The sequence below is a fragment of the Pomacea canaliculata genome, linkage group LG11 (genome assembly GCF_003073045.1).
Source record: "Pomacea canaliculata isolate SZHN2017 linkage group LG11, ASM307304v1, whole genome shotgun sequence".
NCBI classification, from domain to species: Eukaryota; Metazoa; Mollusca; class Gastropoda; order Architaenioglossa; family Ampullariidae; genus Pomacea; species Pomacea canaliculata.
Genome location: NC_037600.1, coordinates 11,995,935 through 12,013,737, shown reverse-complemented (window position 1 = coordinate 12,013,737; position 17,803 = coordinate 11,995,935). Strand labels below are relative to the sequence as shown.

At 35.8% G+C, this 17,803-nt stretch overlaps 2 protein-coding genes across 6 annotated transcripts in view; one reads left to right on the top strand and one right to left on the bottom strand.

Moving 5' to 3' along the window:
* Window positions 1-289: 289 nt before the first annotated feature.
* On the bottom strand, window positions 290-11,239 carry LOC112574952 (uncharacterized protein C1orf112-like). 2 transcript variants are annotated; one of them, XM_025256384.1, is made up of 13 exons: window positions 7,184-7,323; window positions 6,400-6,474; window positions 6,019-6,123; window positions 5,333-5,396; window positions 5,096-5,177; window positions 4,657-4,739; window positions 3,855-4,005; window positions 3,255-3,437; window positions 2,760-3,002; window positions 2,028-2,141; window positions 1,525-1,716; window positions 1,104-1,286; window positions 290-685 (listed from the first exon to the last, which is right to left on the bottom strand). In XM_025256384.1, exons 2-13 carry the CDS (start codon window positions 6,428-6,430, stop codon window positions 572-574), a joined length of 1,545 nt encoding a protein of 514 aa, XP_025112169.1. In that variant the 5' UTR covers window positions 6,431-6,474; window positions 7,184-7,323; the 3' UTR covers window positions 290-571. The 2 variants fall into 2 exon arrangements, 1 of the variants encoding a protein (XP_025112169.1); XR_003101529.1 differs by lacking the exons at window positions 290-685; window positions 1,104-1,286; window positions 1,525-1,716; ... (5 more) ...; window positions 5,096-5,177; window positions 5,333-5,396 and adding exons at window positions 7,608-7,759; window positions 8,022-8,160; window positions 8,298-8,382; ... (5 more) ...; window positions 10,572-10,611; window positions 10,988-11,239 and having other exon boundaries at window positions 6,058-6,123; window positions 7,184-7,327.
* Window positions 11,240-11,286: 47 nt separating this feature from the next.
* The window catches only part of LOC112574949 (neuropathy target esterase-like), a 30,231-nt gene continuing 23,714 nt past the window's right edge, over window positions 11,287-17,803 (top strand). For 3 of the 4 annotated variants that reach the window (XM_025256378.1, XM_025256377.1, XM_025256376.1), the window contains exons 1-7: window positions 11,287-11,421; window positions 12,032-12,113; window positions 13,738-13,829; window positions 14,003-14,097; window positions 14,480-14,524; window positions 16,986-17,129; window positions 17,610-17,769. In XM_025256378.1, coding sequence (XP_025112163.1) covers window positions 11,341-11,421; window positions 12,032-12,113; window positions 13,738-13,829; window positions 14,003-14,097; window positions 14,480-14,524; window positions 16,986-17,129; window positions 17,610-17,769 — 699 coding nt within the window. In that variant the 5' untranslated portion in view covers window positions 11,287-11,340. The remainder of the gene's footprint in view (window positions 11,422-12,031; window positions 12,114-13,737; window positions 13,830-14,002; window positions 14,098-14,479; window positions 14,525-16,985; window positions 17,130-17,609; window positions 17,770-17,803) is intronic. The other variant, XM_025256379.1, reaches the window with a different exon arrangement.

The window sequence follows — 17,803 nt, the reverse complement described above, 5'->3', positions numbered from 1 at the left end:
TGCTATAGATTGAGAGACCAGGGTGACAACATAAAGAAGCTATATGACCCATAATTGAGGAGTAGAAAGAAATCCGTTGTACACAATATGTGGTGAAAGTAAAGGTTGGTGAGACAAGAAGCTGACGCTATGTTAAATGAGTATGGACGCTTCTCTTTTAAATATTTAAATTTCTCAAATAAAGACCTTTTTCTCTGTTTATGTCTGTGTGTAGGGCAACATGCATTAATATTAATTAATATTGCACGTTTGCATGCATCCATACTTTTTTTTAAGAACATACTATAACTATCAACAAACTAGAATTTTTTTTTATTGTAGTCTCTTAACACAGTTTGTCCACCAACCCTTTTCTTTTGAACTCCATTGAAACCCCCCAACACACACACCCATCACCACCACACACTGTCACTAGCACACATTCTCTCACAAACACAAGCAAATATTTTGCTTCCAGTTGCAGCAACCAAACCACCTCTCAGACGGAAAGAAATTTTAACCAGAAAATCTAGTAAACAGAATGACAACAAAGCTACTGCCTAGAAGAAAGGCAGGTAGACAAGCGCTGAAGTTAGTAAGCTGCTGGAGTTTTCACACTGTCTGGGATAGATCCTTGCCTCTCAGCCTCTTCAAACATGGCTGCCGCCTCTTCTAGCTTCAACAGTGCCGCTTGGAACAGCTCAGCCTGATATTAAAAAAAAAAAAAAATGCAGAAAAACCAACTCTCTTTCTCCTCCCATACCTCTCTGCTGCCTTTACTCTAAAGCTGATATATTTTCTCTGTCTTAAATGTGTAGTTGGCCGGCTGCTCTGGTGGTGTGCAATTTCCACAAGGAGCAATAAGGTGTTATTGTTTTTTAGGCAACATGCTTCTGTTTGTGGAGAATGTGTCATATAAGCTTCATTTGAATATTTGAAGTATGAGTGGATGCATCTGAAAAGCTGAATCATTACAATTTTTTTTAAACTCAAGGACATTTTTTTCCACAACTGATGGATTTTTCACATAATTATTACATCATGTGGAAGAAGATTTTATTTAGCAGCTAAGGAAATAAGATTGCTCAGATATATATCAATTGTTTATTTCTTGCTAAACTCACTTGATTAGCAGGGCCAGTGTCCTGCCGTTGTCTCTTTTTTAATGGCTCCATGGACTGTATTGAAAGCAACTGTGGGCCTGTGTAGCTGTTAAAATCCTCTGTCATCTTTCTCTGCAAGTCCTGCTTTTGTTTTCTAAGGAAGGCGATGGTATCAAACTTCCTGTTTTCATGATTATGTGGTATCTGTCATCAAAATGGCATGTCTGTTGGTGAGACCAGTTTCACAGCCTGATGCTCTCGAAAGGAGGTGAGGGGGTAGAAATTGTCATTTGAAAATGTCATGTACCTCAAGTCTTAACATAAAATTCCTTGTACATTCTTGAGTAACGCCCCAACAACACTGCGGTAACAAACATTTTTTTCATTATAGTCCTGCATTCTCTCACCTTAACAACTAAAAAGAAATCAAACTGATACACACCTCTTGCAAGAAAGCTACCATTCTATCTTTAAGACCTTCCTGCTGTGCAAGACATTCTGGAACAACAGCTTCATGTGAAGTCTGCTCTGCAAACTTTGTGAAGGCCACCATAGCACAATGCCGCACCTCAGCTCTCTGATGTGACAAGACCGTGGCAAAAGTGTCGGCAATCTTTCGCAGCATCTGACCTTGCTGGAGAAAAAAATGTTCTCCATATAAAATAAGCCTAATAAAAATGCTCTGCTTAAAGCGTATAGTGTTCTTGAAATATTTCCATAACTGATACAGGGTTAGATTTTCAGCTCATAGATTTTAGTGTTGTATGTTCTCTCTCTCATACCCATTTCTACCTCTATTCTCTCCTCACACACACTTTCTCATCCACCACTCTTCTCTTCTAATGATTTCTTCCTCTCTCTTTTTTCTTTTTCATGTGCACACCTTTCTTCTTGAAAAAAACTAAAACAAAAAAAAACAACAACAAATTGAATAGAGTGGGCTACTTCAAATGAAGGAGGAATTTTCACTGGGCCAAGGTGCTGTAAAAGATGAACTACTGTCAAGACAAAGCCATCAGATGGTGACCCCTTCACAGCTTTGTTAATTATCTGCAGAATCTGTGATGGAAATACAAGGGTAACAGAATTAATATAAGTAACTAACTCATTACAAGCTATTCAAAATTAAATACAGAGATGATAACAAAGCTGAGAATTTCCTGTTTTACTTCCTGCTCCACTCTGAAAAAAAAAGCATGTATTTATTCAACTTAGACCAATCAGTCATGTAAACCCTCCACCATCACCCCAATACTAGTATTACATGTTGTTTCTTAAAAACATAATGAAACGGTTATTATTTATATTAACAGAACACAAAATTCTTTTTCATAAAGAATAAATAACATCAGCAAGTTACCATGCTTTAACTGCTCTTCAACTACACAAATTTTATTAAGAGTTTACCACTCCTTAATCGCTGGAGGCCCGATTGACAAAGGATAAAATTTGTATGGTTGAAGAGCAGTTACAGCATGTCCATAACAGGCATGTCATTTGGTATGTCAACAATAAAAAAGCTCAACCCAAGTTACTAAAAAATGTAAATAGATAAACAAACCATAAACACGTCTGTATTTAGATGGGTGTCAGATTCACCGTCCCCTTGTAGATAAAAAGAATATGAAGGAAAAGTTAAAAACTGTCGTTTTCATAGGAAATAATGTTTTATTTTACCTTAAACAATAATTTAGTTTCAAGCTGGTCTACAATGCAAGAAGTCACAGACAGCAGCTCAGCCAGGTAAAGTTGTGTCACATCTTGGCCTTTACTGGACTGATCAGTGAAAGAAATCTCAATAGGGCAAGATCTCCATAATGCAGATACAAGTTCAAGTACCATAGCTCCTTGTTGAGGAGTAAGAAGCGATGCTGTTTGCCCATGACGAAGAATGTTTTCCAGGCACTTCAATGAGGGAATCTGTTACAGAAAAAGTCATGCCTTCGTGGCTGTTGATCCTTTATCCAAACCTACTTACATTTCACTCTGTGGCTCAGATGACCATAAAACATACACATATCCATACATACTTGTGTATACATTTGCACGTATTAGCACATGCATGAATACAAACATCTCCCCTAACACCATGCACATGACCGTACTCATACAAACATAAACAGAAAAAAAGTGAGGCCTGCTTGCTGTTTAAAGATAAGGAAGCAAGCTTACAACGATAGCAGCATTTGAAATAGTAGGGGTGGTCTGCTGGCGAAAATTATGCAGAGTCTTCAAGCAGCACGGCACAAGGACTTCCACAGCTTCTCCTGCTGAACCTGGAGCCATGTTATCCAAGTTAACATCCACCCAGAGACTTATGTTATCTGAAGGCGGAAACACTGACAGGAGCTTAACCTGAATAATATGACAAGTAATATTTGACATATATGAAGAGTTCAACATATCGTGGGCACAGACTAGCAGCAAACATCCACAGAGTTACATGCTCTACCTGCACACTCATCCACAGATAAGTTTCATTTATGAGATTTTATCTTAATTAATAATAAAGTTGTTCATTGCCAATGCATTTAGAGGTAAAAAATCAACAGACAAGTGACTTCATTCATTACTATTTATTTATAAGAATGTGCACTATGAACGGATTTCAAGATTGCAAGGGAATGGTTATATCCCTTAGTTTTAAACAGGTAATCAATGAAAGAACATAGGTAGCTGCATAACAAACGGCTGGGTATGACCATGGTGAAATTATGCCATGTCCACTAGTGGCATCCAGCCTTTGTTTATGTGCATGTGTGTATTCAGTACCTGTTGATCAGAGGTAAGTAGGTTGATGACACGACTGACAAGAGATGACAGGGAACTAATAGGATGGCCAACTGGCATGGCCTTGTGAAATTCTTGGTTCAAGGTCATTAGGAGGTGAGCATAATGCCAGCGAAGTGCTGTTGGTCCAGACCTTAAAAACAATAAAATCTAATTCACAAGTGTGAGGTGATATTTTGTCTTGAATACGACTATAAAAATCTTAATGCACTAACCCAAAACAGAATCTTAAAATGTTCAGAAGACTTTGTTTTATTCCCAATTCTACTTGCTACATTTTTTTCCCCCTAGAACATTAATCAGTAATAAAATTGTCCTTTTCACAAAATAAAAAAAACCCAACCCAAAACAAGGATTTTGTTGGGTTTTTTTTTCTACTTTTTTCTATTATCAAGCATCATAGCATACTTGAGTTACACTCAAGGTAACCCTAACTTTTTTTTATGTCATTGAGGAGTGAGATGTTAGAGACCTCACTTTTCTCGGGGGCCAGCTTTATGTAAAAGCAGTGCCCATCTCCTCTTCCTCGCTGTCTTACCTTCCCCAACCCTCTATGGAGTAGGGTACCCATTACAACAGCTGGGTCGACTGGGGGAAGTTTGCTGTGCCACACAGGTATCAAACCGGTGCATCTCTTGGTCTGGACACCAGTCCTTTAACCACTTGGCTATCTGCTTCCCTGCTATACTCAGCAGATCTTCAATAGATCACAACCATTGCTAAACCAGTATGCCAAAAGGATCATAGCCTTTTATCATGCGATAGTGAAATAAGACCACAATACCTGGCAATAAAATATAAACAGTCAGCAGCTGCCAGAGAAGATGTTGGATGCATTTTGAGTAAAACTGACAGGAGCTCTTTATTCTGAAATATACATGTAGGGAACAGAATACTATTTTTTTTTAAAGATATAAGGATACACAGAGACTTAAAGACCAGAAATGACACAATATAGAGTAGCTACATTTTCAATGTAGCCATTATGAAAATCAGGTATCACATATGTCTTACTTGATAATAATGAAATGTTAATACCAAACAACTGCTGGAAAGATTAAGTAAACATTTTTATGATGATTCTTTTCTCCAAAAGAGGAGTTCTTTACTGTATATAACACAAGGTGGCTCATACTTTTGATTTGTATGAACACCAAATATTACCCTGAGATCATTGCTAGCTCCAAAGTAACTTTTTAGTTCACAGCCAGCATTGTACTTACAGCTGCTTTGAAGACTCTATCAGAGCGGCATTTGAGATATTCACAGATGTGGTTCAGCACGAACTGGTACAGACTAACGTACCTGATAAAAACACAGCACAATGATCAAGTTAAACATCTGACAGTAGCGGGGAAAACACTAAACTTATCAGAATAAAGAAACTTTTGAGATCACAACAGGTACAGATAGTCACTGTGTACAGACATTGAACTGAATGAACTCACGCATCTCATTACCTTTGTGGACTGTCTATATGTGTAGAGCTAGGCAGATATACTGGTAAGCATACTTCCACATGACCTGAAACATTACCATCATCTACATTCTACAGTATGGATAAAAGGACACAAAACATCCTTTATATAATAGATATAGGATAAGAAAATATCATCTACAGTCCAGATACAAGGACATGAAACATAACATCATCAGTCTGGATACAAGGCACGGAACATTGTTCCAGTACTTACTACAGTAAGGGTTTAGTAAATGCCTAGTTTTCTTTTTAAATTTTCTTTAAAAAATGGGTATTAAGACACTGATAGACACTGGTGACAACATGATAAAGGTTGATTAGAGACCACACTTTTCTTGCGACCAGATTTTTTTGTGAGGGCAGTGGTCATCTCTTCTTCCTTGCTTGTCTCGATCCTCTATGGAGTCAGGTGTCCATTTTCAACAAATGGGTCAACTGAGGGTAGTTTGCTGCACTACATGGGTATCAGACTGGTGCGCCTCTGTTTCGATCTCAGTGCTCTAACCACTTATCTATCTGCTTCCTCATTGGTGACAGTTCAAATTAATTTAAAGACAATGCATTCACTAGGAAAGTTTAATTACATGACATGTGTTGAAATACATCAACTTAATTAAAACATAAATACTGAGGAGAAAATAAAATACTGAAAAAAAGTATTCTCACAAAGCTCCAAGGATCTGAAAATTGCTGACAGCAAGGTATGATAATGACTTGCCACTAAACCTGATGACATCATATGTCTCTGAAACCAGATATCTTCCTGTTCTTCTGTTAGGAAAGGGAGACAAAAAAGGATGATAAGTTTTTAGAAAACTTCACTTTCTTTTATCATCTGTAATTCAGTGTTTATGATTGTCATGGTGCTCTACCTACTTACAAAAAATAAAAATAAAGAAACTTTTAAGGGTCAAAATCCAATACAAATTTTTTACAATGCCAAGCTTCAGTGACAAAAATCAGATATTTGTAAGATTTTAAAATGTATGTAAACTACCTGATATTTGGAACAAATTAAAAGGTATTAATTAAACTTGAAATACTTACCTGAACACTGCACTAAATTGTCTAGAATCATGATCTGCAGGAGAAGACGAGGAAGGCAGTATTCTTCTGGCGTATCTGTAATTGTTGAGTCAGTTTGACAATTTTGTTTTTGGTCGTATGGTAATCAATCTCTCATTCACAATGATCACTTATGAGAAATAATTCATACTGCTGGCACCCTAACTCTTTATTGTTCAGAGTTTCTTCTCTAAACACCAAGTAAACATGGGGTTTTTGACAGTTATTAAATAGAACTGTAAAAATTAAATCCAACACCACCACAGCCACTAGACTACATATACGCAAAAAAACCCCCAAAAAACCCCCAAAAAAAACAACAAACAACAACAACCCCCCCCAAAAAAAAAACAAACTAACAACCACCCTGTCCCCAACTGTCCAAAAAAAAAAAAATTTCTCTCATCCCTTTTCTGTTGGGAACTTAAATAGTGTAAGATGCCTTCTTTGTATAAATCTTTCAAGAAGTATTTGTCTCATCTTGAAATAGCCTTCCAAAGACTAAGTGAGAACTTTCAGTTAAGAAGAGTCACAAAGAAGAAAAGGGGAAAGGGAAGACTAGTGGCAAAAGCTGTGAGCAAGAAAATAAGAAGAAAAGAGAAAATGTATAAGTTGTTCTAAACAGGGAATTTTCTTCCGCACTGTTGAGGTGTGGATGTTTTTATAAACTAATGTACAGATGTAAAAATAGAAGCTGGAATCACCAAGCATTGGCACACAGCTTCCTAAATGACTGCTAAGATTAAGTAATCAGTGTGATTTTCACCTTCATGGTCTGACAGGCAGTCTCTTAAAGTAGTGTTGGAAAGAAGGTGACAGCTCAAGGTATATACTTCCTTTTAAAAGATGCCTAATTTCCTCTTGTTGTCTAACCTGTATCCTGGGGGCAGAAAGACATGGTGGAAGTACACTGAAAAATAAGAAAAATATTTCAAATACAATATGTATTAAAAATCCATTTTATATCCAACAGAAGAGATAAAAGTACAAGGTGTTAGAAATGCCCAATGATATATTTCTAAAAAAAATTTTTTCTTTGTAAGTTTAAAAGTATTAAAAGAATGCTCCTTGTGCTTAACTATCGTGCCATTTTGAAACATTTTACAGTACTGATTTCACTTTTTTGGAAAGACAAAGAATGTGGAAAAACTGGCATAATTTTATCTTAGAATTAAAAATTTAACACTTGCCTGTACAAATTGAGCATGAGGCGATAAATGCTGGAAATGCAATTGTCCAAGCAGTCTTGGTAATCCTTCACCATGGTAACTACCACTTTCATTTGAAAACTAAGGATCTTCAAAGCTCTAGTGAAAGTCTTCTCATCACCCTGAGACAGTACCTGTCATGGAAGAATGTGAAAACACTGAAGTAAATCTTCTACTAAAAATTTTATGATGAATAATTGTTAGATTTTCAAGAATTCTAGCTTTAACAACTGCCTCAGCCACATCCTGCAGCCATTAGGTGGGCAATATCTCTTTGCTCCTGAAAAAAAGTTCACGAAACCCCTCTTTACTCTCTGACACCCATTTAGTCTAGTCAATGGAAAAATAACTAAATTTTTAAATCTAACAAAAAATTTATCAAAATATTATATTCACTAGTGTTTCCTGATCATCTTCTGGTTGAGCAGCCTGTAGAAGATTTTCAATTCCACTATGCATCTCCCCACAGAGGTAGCCTATCATGCTGGATATATCCAGGCTTCCACTCAGTATTCCTTGGTGTTGATTTGCTATTCTGAAATATCATTTTTGTGAAAAATGTATAAAACCTTACCGATGGTGCACTTATGCATCAATGCATATATCCCACATACACAATTTTATTAACTCTTTTGGGAATTTCTATAAATCTTCAAGAAATATTTGTCTTACCTTAAAATAGCTTTCCAAATACTAAGTGTCAGCTTCAAGTCAAGAAGAGCCACAATGTTGCACAAAGAAAATAACCCATCACACACTGCAAGTAAAAAATTTTTTAAGATTACATTAGCACAGCTGTTTAAATTTATGAAAAGAACATTTTTTATTAAACTGAATCCTTTAATTTTAATATTAATTATTTAATAGTGAGCCCTCCCCTCGACTGGAACAAGCACAAAGAAAAACCATATTCACACAATCACATGTTGTCAATGTGTCCTGATAGTCTTAAATGACTAATGAACTGTTAATGTTAATTACAAAAAAAACCATAACTTTAAAGATATGAATCACAAGACTATGAATAAATAAAATCTAAAGACATCAGACAAGCTCTCCTGGGCTTACCACTCAGAAGTTCCTGTGAATCTCCCGTGCTCCCACCAGAACATGGATCTAATTTGTTCAGCAGGTTCAGGAATATCTGAAATAGTCAAGATTCTCATCTGGTAAAGCTTTGTGTGACCTCTTTAGAGTTTTAAAGAATAATACTACTTATAATGTCTTAAATTATGCTTGTCCATACCTGTATAATTGTATATAGTTAACATTTTATTATACTTGTCTGCATAATTGCTAATTCCTTTATTACAGTTGTGATGAAATGAATCAGCAAAGTAAAAAGAGAAATGTAAGATGCATGATTCTGTTTGAATAACAGTGCTAATTTCCTACCATTTGCAAAGAATGTGCCTTCCTGAAAATTGCTGACAAAAAGTCTGAGATTTTAGGAAGAAAATCACCATACAGGTCACTGCTCTCCTGAAAATAATCAAAAAAAAACCTGCCTGTTGAAAGAGGGATCTTAATTAGACACATATAATTGTAACTGATAAGGATATGTTTGGTGTTAATTGATGTCACAGTAGCCTTTCCTCTGGTTACTAGTCCATGGGACTCACTTTCACAAGTGTTGATTTTTATCTAACCTTCACATGCTCATATATTATTTCACCTTGCAGTGTCCATAGGAGCCTTTGAGGACATGAAGAGCACACCTAGGTAAAGACTTGATGTGAAGAAGCTGCACTGTGTTGTGGAGACCAGCCACATGCTGTACACACTCCACAGTGCATTCCAGAATACCTAGCATAGCCTGAAAAGACCATACACAACTAGTTATATTCTTTCTAAACTGCACTCAGACAAAGACAACTCTTTTAGTTTAATCATCATGTATGGCTGTATCATGAAGGGTTTATATGTTTGTTAAAGTATAAGGATTTGTTTTTGGGGTGGGAAAGGGGAGTAGAGACTGACATATCTGACAAGTGATTTTTATAACCATACATCAAAACATTTTTAACAAATAAATTTTACTATTTAAATTTACATTATCAAACTAGACTGTAATTTCTTTTCTTTCCTTTTTAACTAAAAATGATGCATTTATCAGAAAAGATTGAAACACAGCTATGTTTCTGAAATTGGTTGTAAGGTACAAATATACAGGAATGTTCTAAAGCCTGACATATACCTGCAGCAAAGACATCAAATGTTCAGAATCAGAAGTCTTCCCATGGTTCTGCCATGTGCGATGAATGGTCTCCAAGACATCATCAAGCAGACAACAAATCTGGTGACAAAATAAAACCTCTGTTTTACAGGAAAATCTTATCAATATTCTTTCTGCTAAATTTGCAGCCAGCAATAACATTCCATGGATAAAAACAAACATCAGAATTAGAAGAAATTTAGTCCAGAAGTTTAACATCTTACTACCTGGTGCATATCTGGAAACAAATGTTTTCCTTTTGTGTCATACCTGTTGAGAAACTTTGCCAAAGATTTGCTGTTCAAGCTGTTCATGATGTATGATAGGAACAAATGACTGGCACACAATCTGTAATATACCTGAATCAAGTGACAGCAAAATGAAAACAAGTACAGGAAAAATAGTACTAGCAAATCAAGGGGTTAAAAAAAACCTTCATAAACTTCCTGTCATGTGTGTGCCTAAATAAAGTTTTATATAACAGATAACTGTATACGATAATTTTCAAAATACATACTTGCATTTAAGAGCACATTTATATTTTATTCAGCTGTTGCTTCAAATACATGCTCAGTTATTAAATTATCTAGTTCAAACTACATTATGTGTTCTTTTTTTAGTTTTAAATGTGGTAGTTGTAATATGTCTGTTCACATTAGTTCCCTGTGGTTATACTCTAAAACACACATACACACACACACAGTTTCATTTTTCTCAACTCATGCTCTTACCAACTGCTTCCTCAAAACTACTGTAAGTCTGCAAAATAGACTGATCAGCTGTCAAGAGAAATATCTATTGTGCCATTTCAGATATGAAGAAATAAACGCAATAAATGGTAGAAAAAGATTTAAGCAGTGATCTACAAGACATTAGAGATAATACGAAAACGTTTTTATTATAACTTACATTCTAAGTATGTACCCTATTTATGGTATGCAAATCGTGGACAGTTACCATCAAAATGAGACAAAGCGACTGAACTCTGATCAGCAGAAGCCAGAAAAAGAGTGCACATAGATAACATGGATGACTGACAAGAATCATCTATTTACACAAAATAGATCATCATCAGCCATAATGTTTTTTCATCATATTCTTTTATATTTTAACGTAATCTCTGAGCAATAAATTAAATAAAGGATACGACAAGCCTTGGGATGGCTTCGTCCACTTTTTCTATTCGCTTTTCTTGATCCCAAGTTACTACCTCTTCCAAGAACGTTGACTGTGACATTTTACCCTAACATCTGACACAAACGACACAGAATCTGAACTACTGGTTAAAACATGCACACATTATTCCGTACATTTGGAAAAGTCTACATACACAAGGATGAGACTTTGTCATCGATTAGCTAAGCCGAACAAAATTGCCGCCATTAGCGACGAAAACTTCCGCTTTGTCGTCTGCTTTCCGTAGTTCTTTCCCCTCTTCGTTACTCTTTCGCTCCAAAAGTAAATGTTTGTGCCAGGCATCGAAAAGCAACGAAGATAGAAATGGCTTCGACGGACCACCCTCCCGAAGCTGGACAAAATTTTAAGTTATTGGAGTACCTGACCCAGCAAAATATTCAAATGGTATTGATCACTGATATCAAAGCCCTTTTCAGTGGGGTCTCAGGGGCGGTTCTTCTGTTAGAAAATATTGTTAAGCGATGGCCACTACCGTGGCGTTAGTGAATTAAGAGTGTAAATAGTAATTGTCGCTTGGAGTGGGCTTCAGAGAGCAGTCTTGAGTTTGACCTCTATACTCGTCTAGTTTACGACATTTCAAATGCTATAATTGGTACTGCTGACAAAAGTGGCTTGTAAAAAGAAAAATATGAAATATGAAAATAGACTGGTGTGTATGTGTGTGTATATAAACAAGGTATCCTGGCACATAAGTTACAACACATCTTTAGTTGCAGAATATAAATTTATAATACACATGATTTTCAGATGTTGTGTGGGTTAAAAATTGTGGATTTTAATGAATAAGTTATCTACCATTAGGCAGAAATATGGATGTTTGCAAAGCTAGTTCCAAATATTTTGCAATAAATGTCACATTTTTCTTTATCATACTGTCAGTGATCTTGGTTCAGTTTATGTAATTAAAGCAATACACACAATTATTTACTTATTATCTGAGGCATTAATTTTTGAAAATGTTTAACATTATTTTTGTATATTTTGTGTTTTGCAGAGTATAGTCATTACAATAGCAGTTGCTTTCATCACTATTTCTGTGGTTTTATTTTTTGGAATATGGAAGTACAAATCCAAAGGTAATTTAACAGAGCTTGCAAGACAATCATTTGATAGGCTTATCCTCTTATCCTCTCTATAGATTTTAGAGATGTGTGTATGTGTTCATGGGCATGCATGCATGATCATTATCTTGTTCATGACATTGACAATGATGACAAACACAAACTTTATTAATACCATTGGGCAATTTAAACATGGGAAATGTCCTCAGTTGCTATATATAAAAGTTCTCGTTATAAAACAAGTTCTAGTTACTAGGTAAAAAAAATAACAAAAAACAAAACAATCTTATATCTAGGCCAGCAGTTCTCAAAGTATTTCGGACTGTGGACCATTTTACTAAAGTAGAAAATTTGGCACACCACCAAGGCCTAAAATCACTCTGTACCATCAATTTCAAATTAAAATTGCTGCATTTGTTTCATTACAATTCAAAACAAAATGTACTTTTGTGACAGTAGTATAGGTTTAGTTTAGTCGTTGTTTGCTCCTTGAGGAGCATATGGCCGCAACAACACCTCGTCAGCAGACCTGGTTTTAGGCAGCCCCCTTCAGTTGGACCCATGTGGTTCCAGCATCCTTTGCCTGGCTTTCTATTGTTCTTTTCCAAGTCTGCTTTGGTCTCTCAAATTCTCCTCGTTCCCTGCCTTACTAAAGGTAACGGATGATGTGGTTAAATGACACAATGCCATCTGTGACATAAAGACTTGTTAAGCAAACTTTTTATGTGAACGAGTAGTTGGGCATCAATAGAATTAAAACTGGTGTTAAATCAGTTCTGGACTAATTAGCATATCTGGTGATTTAAGCATCACTTTGCTGACATGATAACTGACAGCTGTGGATCACCTGACTTATGTGTGTGGCCCACAACTGGTCCGTGGACCACACTTTGAGAACCACTGACCTTGACTATTAATATGCACTCCTACATCACACATACATACAGCTGAGAATTCATCTGGGATTGAGCAGATGGACTGCAGATGACACGAATGATTTTAGGTGCCTATTGCTTCTACATACAGGCATAGCATGCCATTTACCTGAACTTAGTTACACAAATTCTCCTGTTAGTACATGTTTAGGTATTGACAAAATGTGGAAAGCTTTTCTATTTGTTGATCACAAAAAGAAGCTAAATCCCTCTGCTTAATACCAATTGTTAGAACAGATATGGACAATGGACAGACTGCAGAACCAGCATAGAAATGAAAAAGATAAAAGACTGTCAATAAATGACTGATAGAAACGGCCCAAGATTGCTTTGCTGACTGAAAAACTGCTTATTTTACACAGATTGTACATTCTTTGCTAGCCATGTTTAACAATATGTTCTGTGGTTATATTCCATTTGAGCAAGAACAGTGCCAAAATACCAGAAGAAGTTAACAGTTTCAACAGGTTTACTATGTATCACACTGGAAGCAACAGTACCACCTTTGATCCTCCTAAAGCCTATGCTCATTTATCTGTATAAGCTTAATAGCCCAAAATATTTCATAAATTACTAATGATTGTCATATATTTAATTACCAAAATAATTCTTCTAGGCTAAATTGGTGTCATTTATTTGTGATTATGCTTTGAAATCCTTCATAATACATATTCATTAATGCATTATGAATTGCTTCTCCTTAGTACTTCCAAGTCAAAGCGAGGCACGAGAGCGCAAATATCGTTTCAGGAAACGGGATAAAGTGATATTCTATGGGCGGAAAATGCTGAGAAAGGTATTTCAACATCTATGATAAATTTTCTTGCTCACCCCAAAACATGAGAATTATGTATCCAAGATGGCATGTATTATGTTTTTTCATACAGTCAGTACATGTAAAAGTTTGTGACCACATAGATGAAGCCTTACTAGAAGTACAATTTGCCACACCATGTTTGTGTTGTACAGGTACGGAGCTTTACAAGAAACACAATGGGCACTGGAACAGGTGTTCTGGGGAGGCGAAAGTCTACGCAGAAACTTATGTTGTCTCGGCTCAAAAAGTAAGATTCTATGCAACATAGAAAAATACCCACACCTTGTATTAGTATAGAGAAGCTTAATTTGTTCTATATCACCACCATTGCTAGAAATAAATTTTAAAATATCACAGATCATATGTCTTGATAATGATTTTCTGCTTTATTAGAAGGCCATGACATGAAATGTGGAGTCCTTTCAATTTAAAAGAAGTTAACTTTTTTTAAAATTTGAGATTGAGGAAGATGTTTACCTTCTGCAGGCAATAATTGGAGCTGATCTGAGGTACTTGTTTTTCCAAGGAACGTGACTATTTGACATCTCTCTTTGGTCAATTTTTGCTCACAAAACTTTAGTCTTTATAATCAAACTTAAAAAAAGTGGTCATTTGATGGCTTATTCCAGACTTGTAGGGGATGTTGACAAGAAGCTCCTGAAACTTCCAGAAATGTGAATATGATAAGTTTTATGTAAATTAATTGATCATTAGCTGTTGCTATATTTTCTTACATACAAAAGTGTCTATGGGGCTGTCTCTAGCTTTCTAAAAGGCATTCTTAACTATCCACATTTTTTATTATGTTCTGGGAAAGGGAAGTCTTTTATAAAAGTTGTAGAAAAAGAGATGATTTTTAGCAGTGGGAATGTGGAAATCAGCTCTTTTGGTGAGAGTAACTCTAAGCATTGTTTTGATATTTTACTAATGTGTTCTGGAGTCCCAGAAAAACACTGTAATTTGCTTTGTTTTATTTCTTATTGATGTATATGCATGTAGAATCTTTTATTTCCCAAAGCCATAGGTTGCTAAGGGTTAATGTCTTTGCCTGGGTTCAATGTCTGTCCAAGATTATATAAAACGTGTAAAATCAGCCTGTCAAACTGGAGCTATGGCTCATGAGCTGGCACTAGAGAGTCTCTAACACATAAGAGCGCTCATGAGTGGATATCCTTCACAAGCTCAGGAGTTTTCTTGGTAGCATCTGGTAACATGACAAAAGGCTGCTTTTCATCTACTTTTCATGTCATAAAGCAAATTGTATGGGTAGCATTTCGAAGGTATCAGACAAGTGATGGGGTTTCAAGTCTGCCATCAGAGAATTAGGCACAGCCCCATAGGGTTTTTAAAACGATGAACTTTACTAATCCTAATTGTATTTGTTTTTATAAAACAGTAAAGAAAGATATTTTTCCCTATTTGCTTGCCTCTGAATATACTTTCTTCTGGCTTTCTAATTTTTATTTGACATGAGCAGTTTGCTTTTTTTTTAACAATGATTTCTGGATCAGAGGGTCTTTGTATCCAGGAGAGAACTTCACAGGGTGTTAATGCATTTTAAAGTGTGCACTAATATTTTATTCACATGTTTTTTGAATTCTTGCAGTAAAGACAGACTTTTTTTTCCCCTTTTCCCTCTTAGTTTATTAGGTGTGCTTGTATCTTTACTCGGATGTGTGAATTTTGACCCTCTATGTTATCACAGTATGTTCACACACAAGTATGGAGCATTCATTTTTATGTAGCTTTGTCACAGATGCTCACTTGTATGCTCATGCAGTCACCCAAACATTAGCTCGGAGTTTGCTTGTTTGTTTTTTTTTAAACAAACAAGACAGCTGAATCTGCCTTTTGCAGGCCCTGTATAAATTTTAATTATGAAAAGAGTACTGAATAAAAAAACACAATAAATGTAGAAAACAGTATATTAGTGTAGACCAGGCCTGAATAGTCCAGGCCAAATACTGCCCCTATTGATAGTTACAAAAACAAATTACTAACATGAATCTATTTAAAGATTACAAGAAAAATTCAAGATGTACATAAAACCTGAAGTACAAAAAGAAATGTGATTGCCGCACCTTACTTGGAAGATGCAGCATCCACTTCCCCACATGCAGCATCTTGCCATTGCCATTGGGATGTGAAGGACTGGCCAGTGTTTTTACCCCTTTCTGGAATCTCCCAACTATCTAAAAAAAAACCAAAAAACCTTTATTTCTCATTCAACAGGTGCAGCTTGGCCACCTGTGCTGTGCTGACTTATTAACCCCATGTCACCCTTCTATGACAAGCTCAGAACACTTTTCCATTTTCAATGTTTGAAACTGACAGGCATCATTTCTCTTGTGGCCAAACCATAATGTGCTCACTTTTCAAACTTATGAAATGTCTTTCATTTTTTTTTCCAAAACGATTGCTTGAAATGCTGTTTTGTCTCTTTGTTTCTTTCTTTTACTGACCCTATATACTTGTTAGCTTAATGTAAATGTGCAAGCAAGCCTAATACTTCTTATCATTTTTTTTTGTTTTTCTTTGTTTTGTTTCAGAAAGTGCATGGAATACTATTTCTGTAGATTTAAGTTTTGATGCTGTCAGGGAAGTGTATCATACAGCACAGGTTTTATGCATTGTGTTTCTAGCATTATCTGTATATCATATATGCCAGTGTATCATCACCCCTTTCATGTTACCCCTCAACCTAACTACCAGTCATCATACAAATATGCTTTAAAAGAAGAATTAACAATGAAATGTGCGTGCCATTGTATAGTGTAAAAAAAACATAATAGTAAATTTTGTGGCCTTATTTTTTGGTGGAGTTTAAGCATAAAAGTTGATGGAGGATAATTAAGTGATGTAAATACTGTATAACAAGGTAGAGCTACCAGACAAAAGTGTTACCCTGTCTGGAAGAGATTTCCGTTCCATGTGTGTTAGCAGAAAGAATAAGATCATTATTAATGCCCACATGCATTGTGGTGCCACACAAGGTAGCATTTTCATGTATGATGGAATTAAGACTGGTTTAGTAGTTTTAGAATGGAAGACAGTTTATGTCACTCCTATTTATTTATTTTATTTGAAATAACAAATTTTATAAAGTGACTGCTTTTTTTTGTTTTGTAAATTAAGATTTTTGCAGAAGCGTGATCCCAGCTTACCACAGCTGAAGAAGAAAGCACCGCCATCAAAATTCTTGGAAGCTGATTGGTCAGATTTTGAAGAATCTGATCCACGCATCCCACCAGAGATCTTTTACCTCCTCCGCAGTGTGAGGTAAATATCCTGAACCAGCAGCAGTTGCCTTTTTAGGCAGAGACATTTCACTAGTTTGGTGCATTTACATTGCAAAACCTTTATTATAAAATCTAAGCTCAGCTTCTAAAAGAAGATTTAGATGTATTTTTTGGCATTTTTTTTGCCTGGTTAAAATCCATAAAACAGAATGGCACAGTAGTTATTTTTTAATGTTTATAATTCACAATTCTCTTAATACTTTTATCCATGTACTGTTCCAGTTATATGCACATCAGTTAACAGTATGATGTTTTTATAAGCATGCTATGTGTCCAGTCACATTTAAATGATATAAAAATATTTTAAGACATAAGCATGTTTCACAGATAATAAGCATGCAAAATTTTAGTCTGAGACCATGATTATGTACTGGCAAAGTGCACTGTGGCCATAGCAAAGGTCAAGGATATGAAGGCTGTCTGTTATGCTTACTACAATCACAGCTGATGTGTTTGCCAGGGTGTTCGGCCATTTGGAGAAGCCCTTCTTTCTGGAGTTGTGCAAATTTATGGAATCTGTGAAGGTTCAGGCAGGTGACTACCTGTTTAGAGTGGGTGACGTAGACAACTGTATATATGTGGTGCAGAGTGGACTGGTGGAAGTCTTCGTCAAAGAAAAGGTAAGGCTAAAAATAGTGTCCCATGTTCTGTTCT

Bases quoted from the DNA above. Each gene is read 5' to 3' on its own strand.
- LOC112574952 (XM_025256384.1), bottom strand. From the start codon at position 6,430: ATGATTCTAGACAATTTAGTGCAGTGTTCAG. The intron at 3,438-3,854 runs GTACTGAATACA...CATATTATTCAG, and splicing joins TACTTACCTCTGATCAACAG to GTTAAGCTCCTGTCAGTGTT. The intron at 3,003-3,254 runs GTAAGCTTGCTT...TTTCTGTAACAG, and splicing joins TTTCAAATGCTGCTATCGTT to ATTCCCTCATTGAAGTGCCT.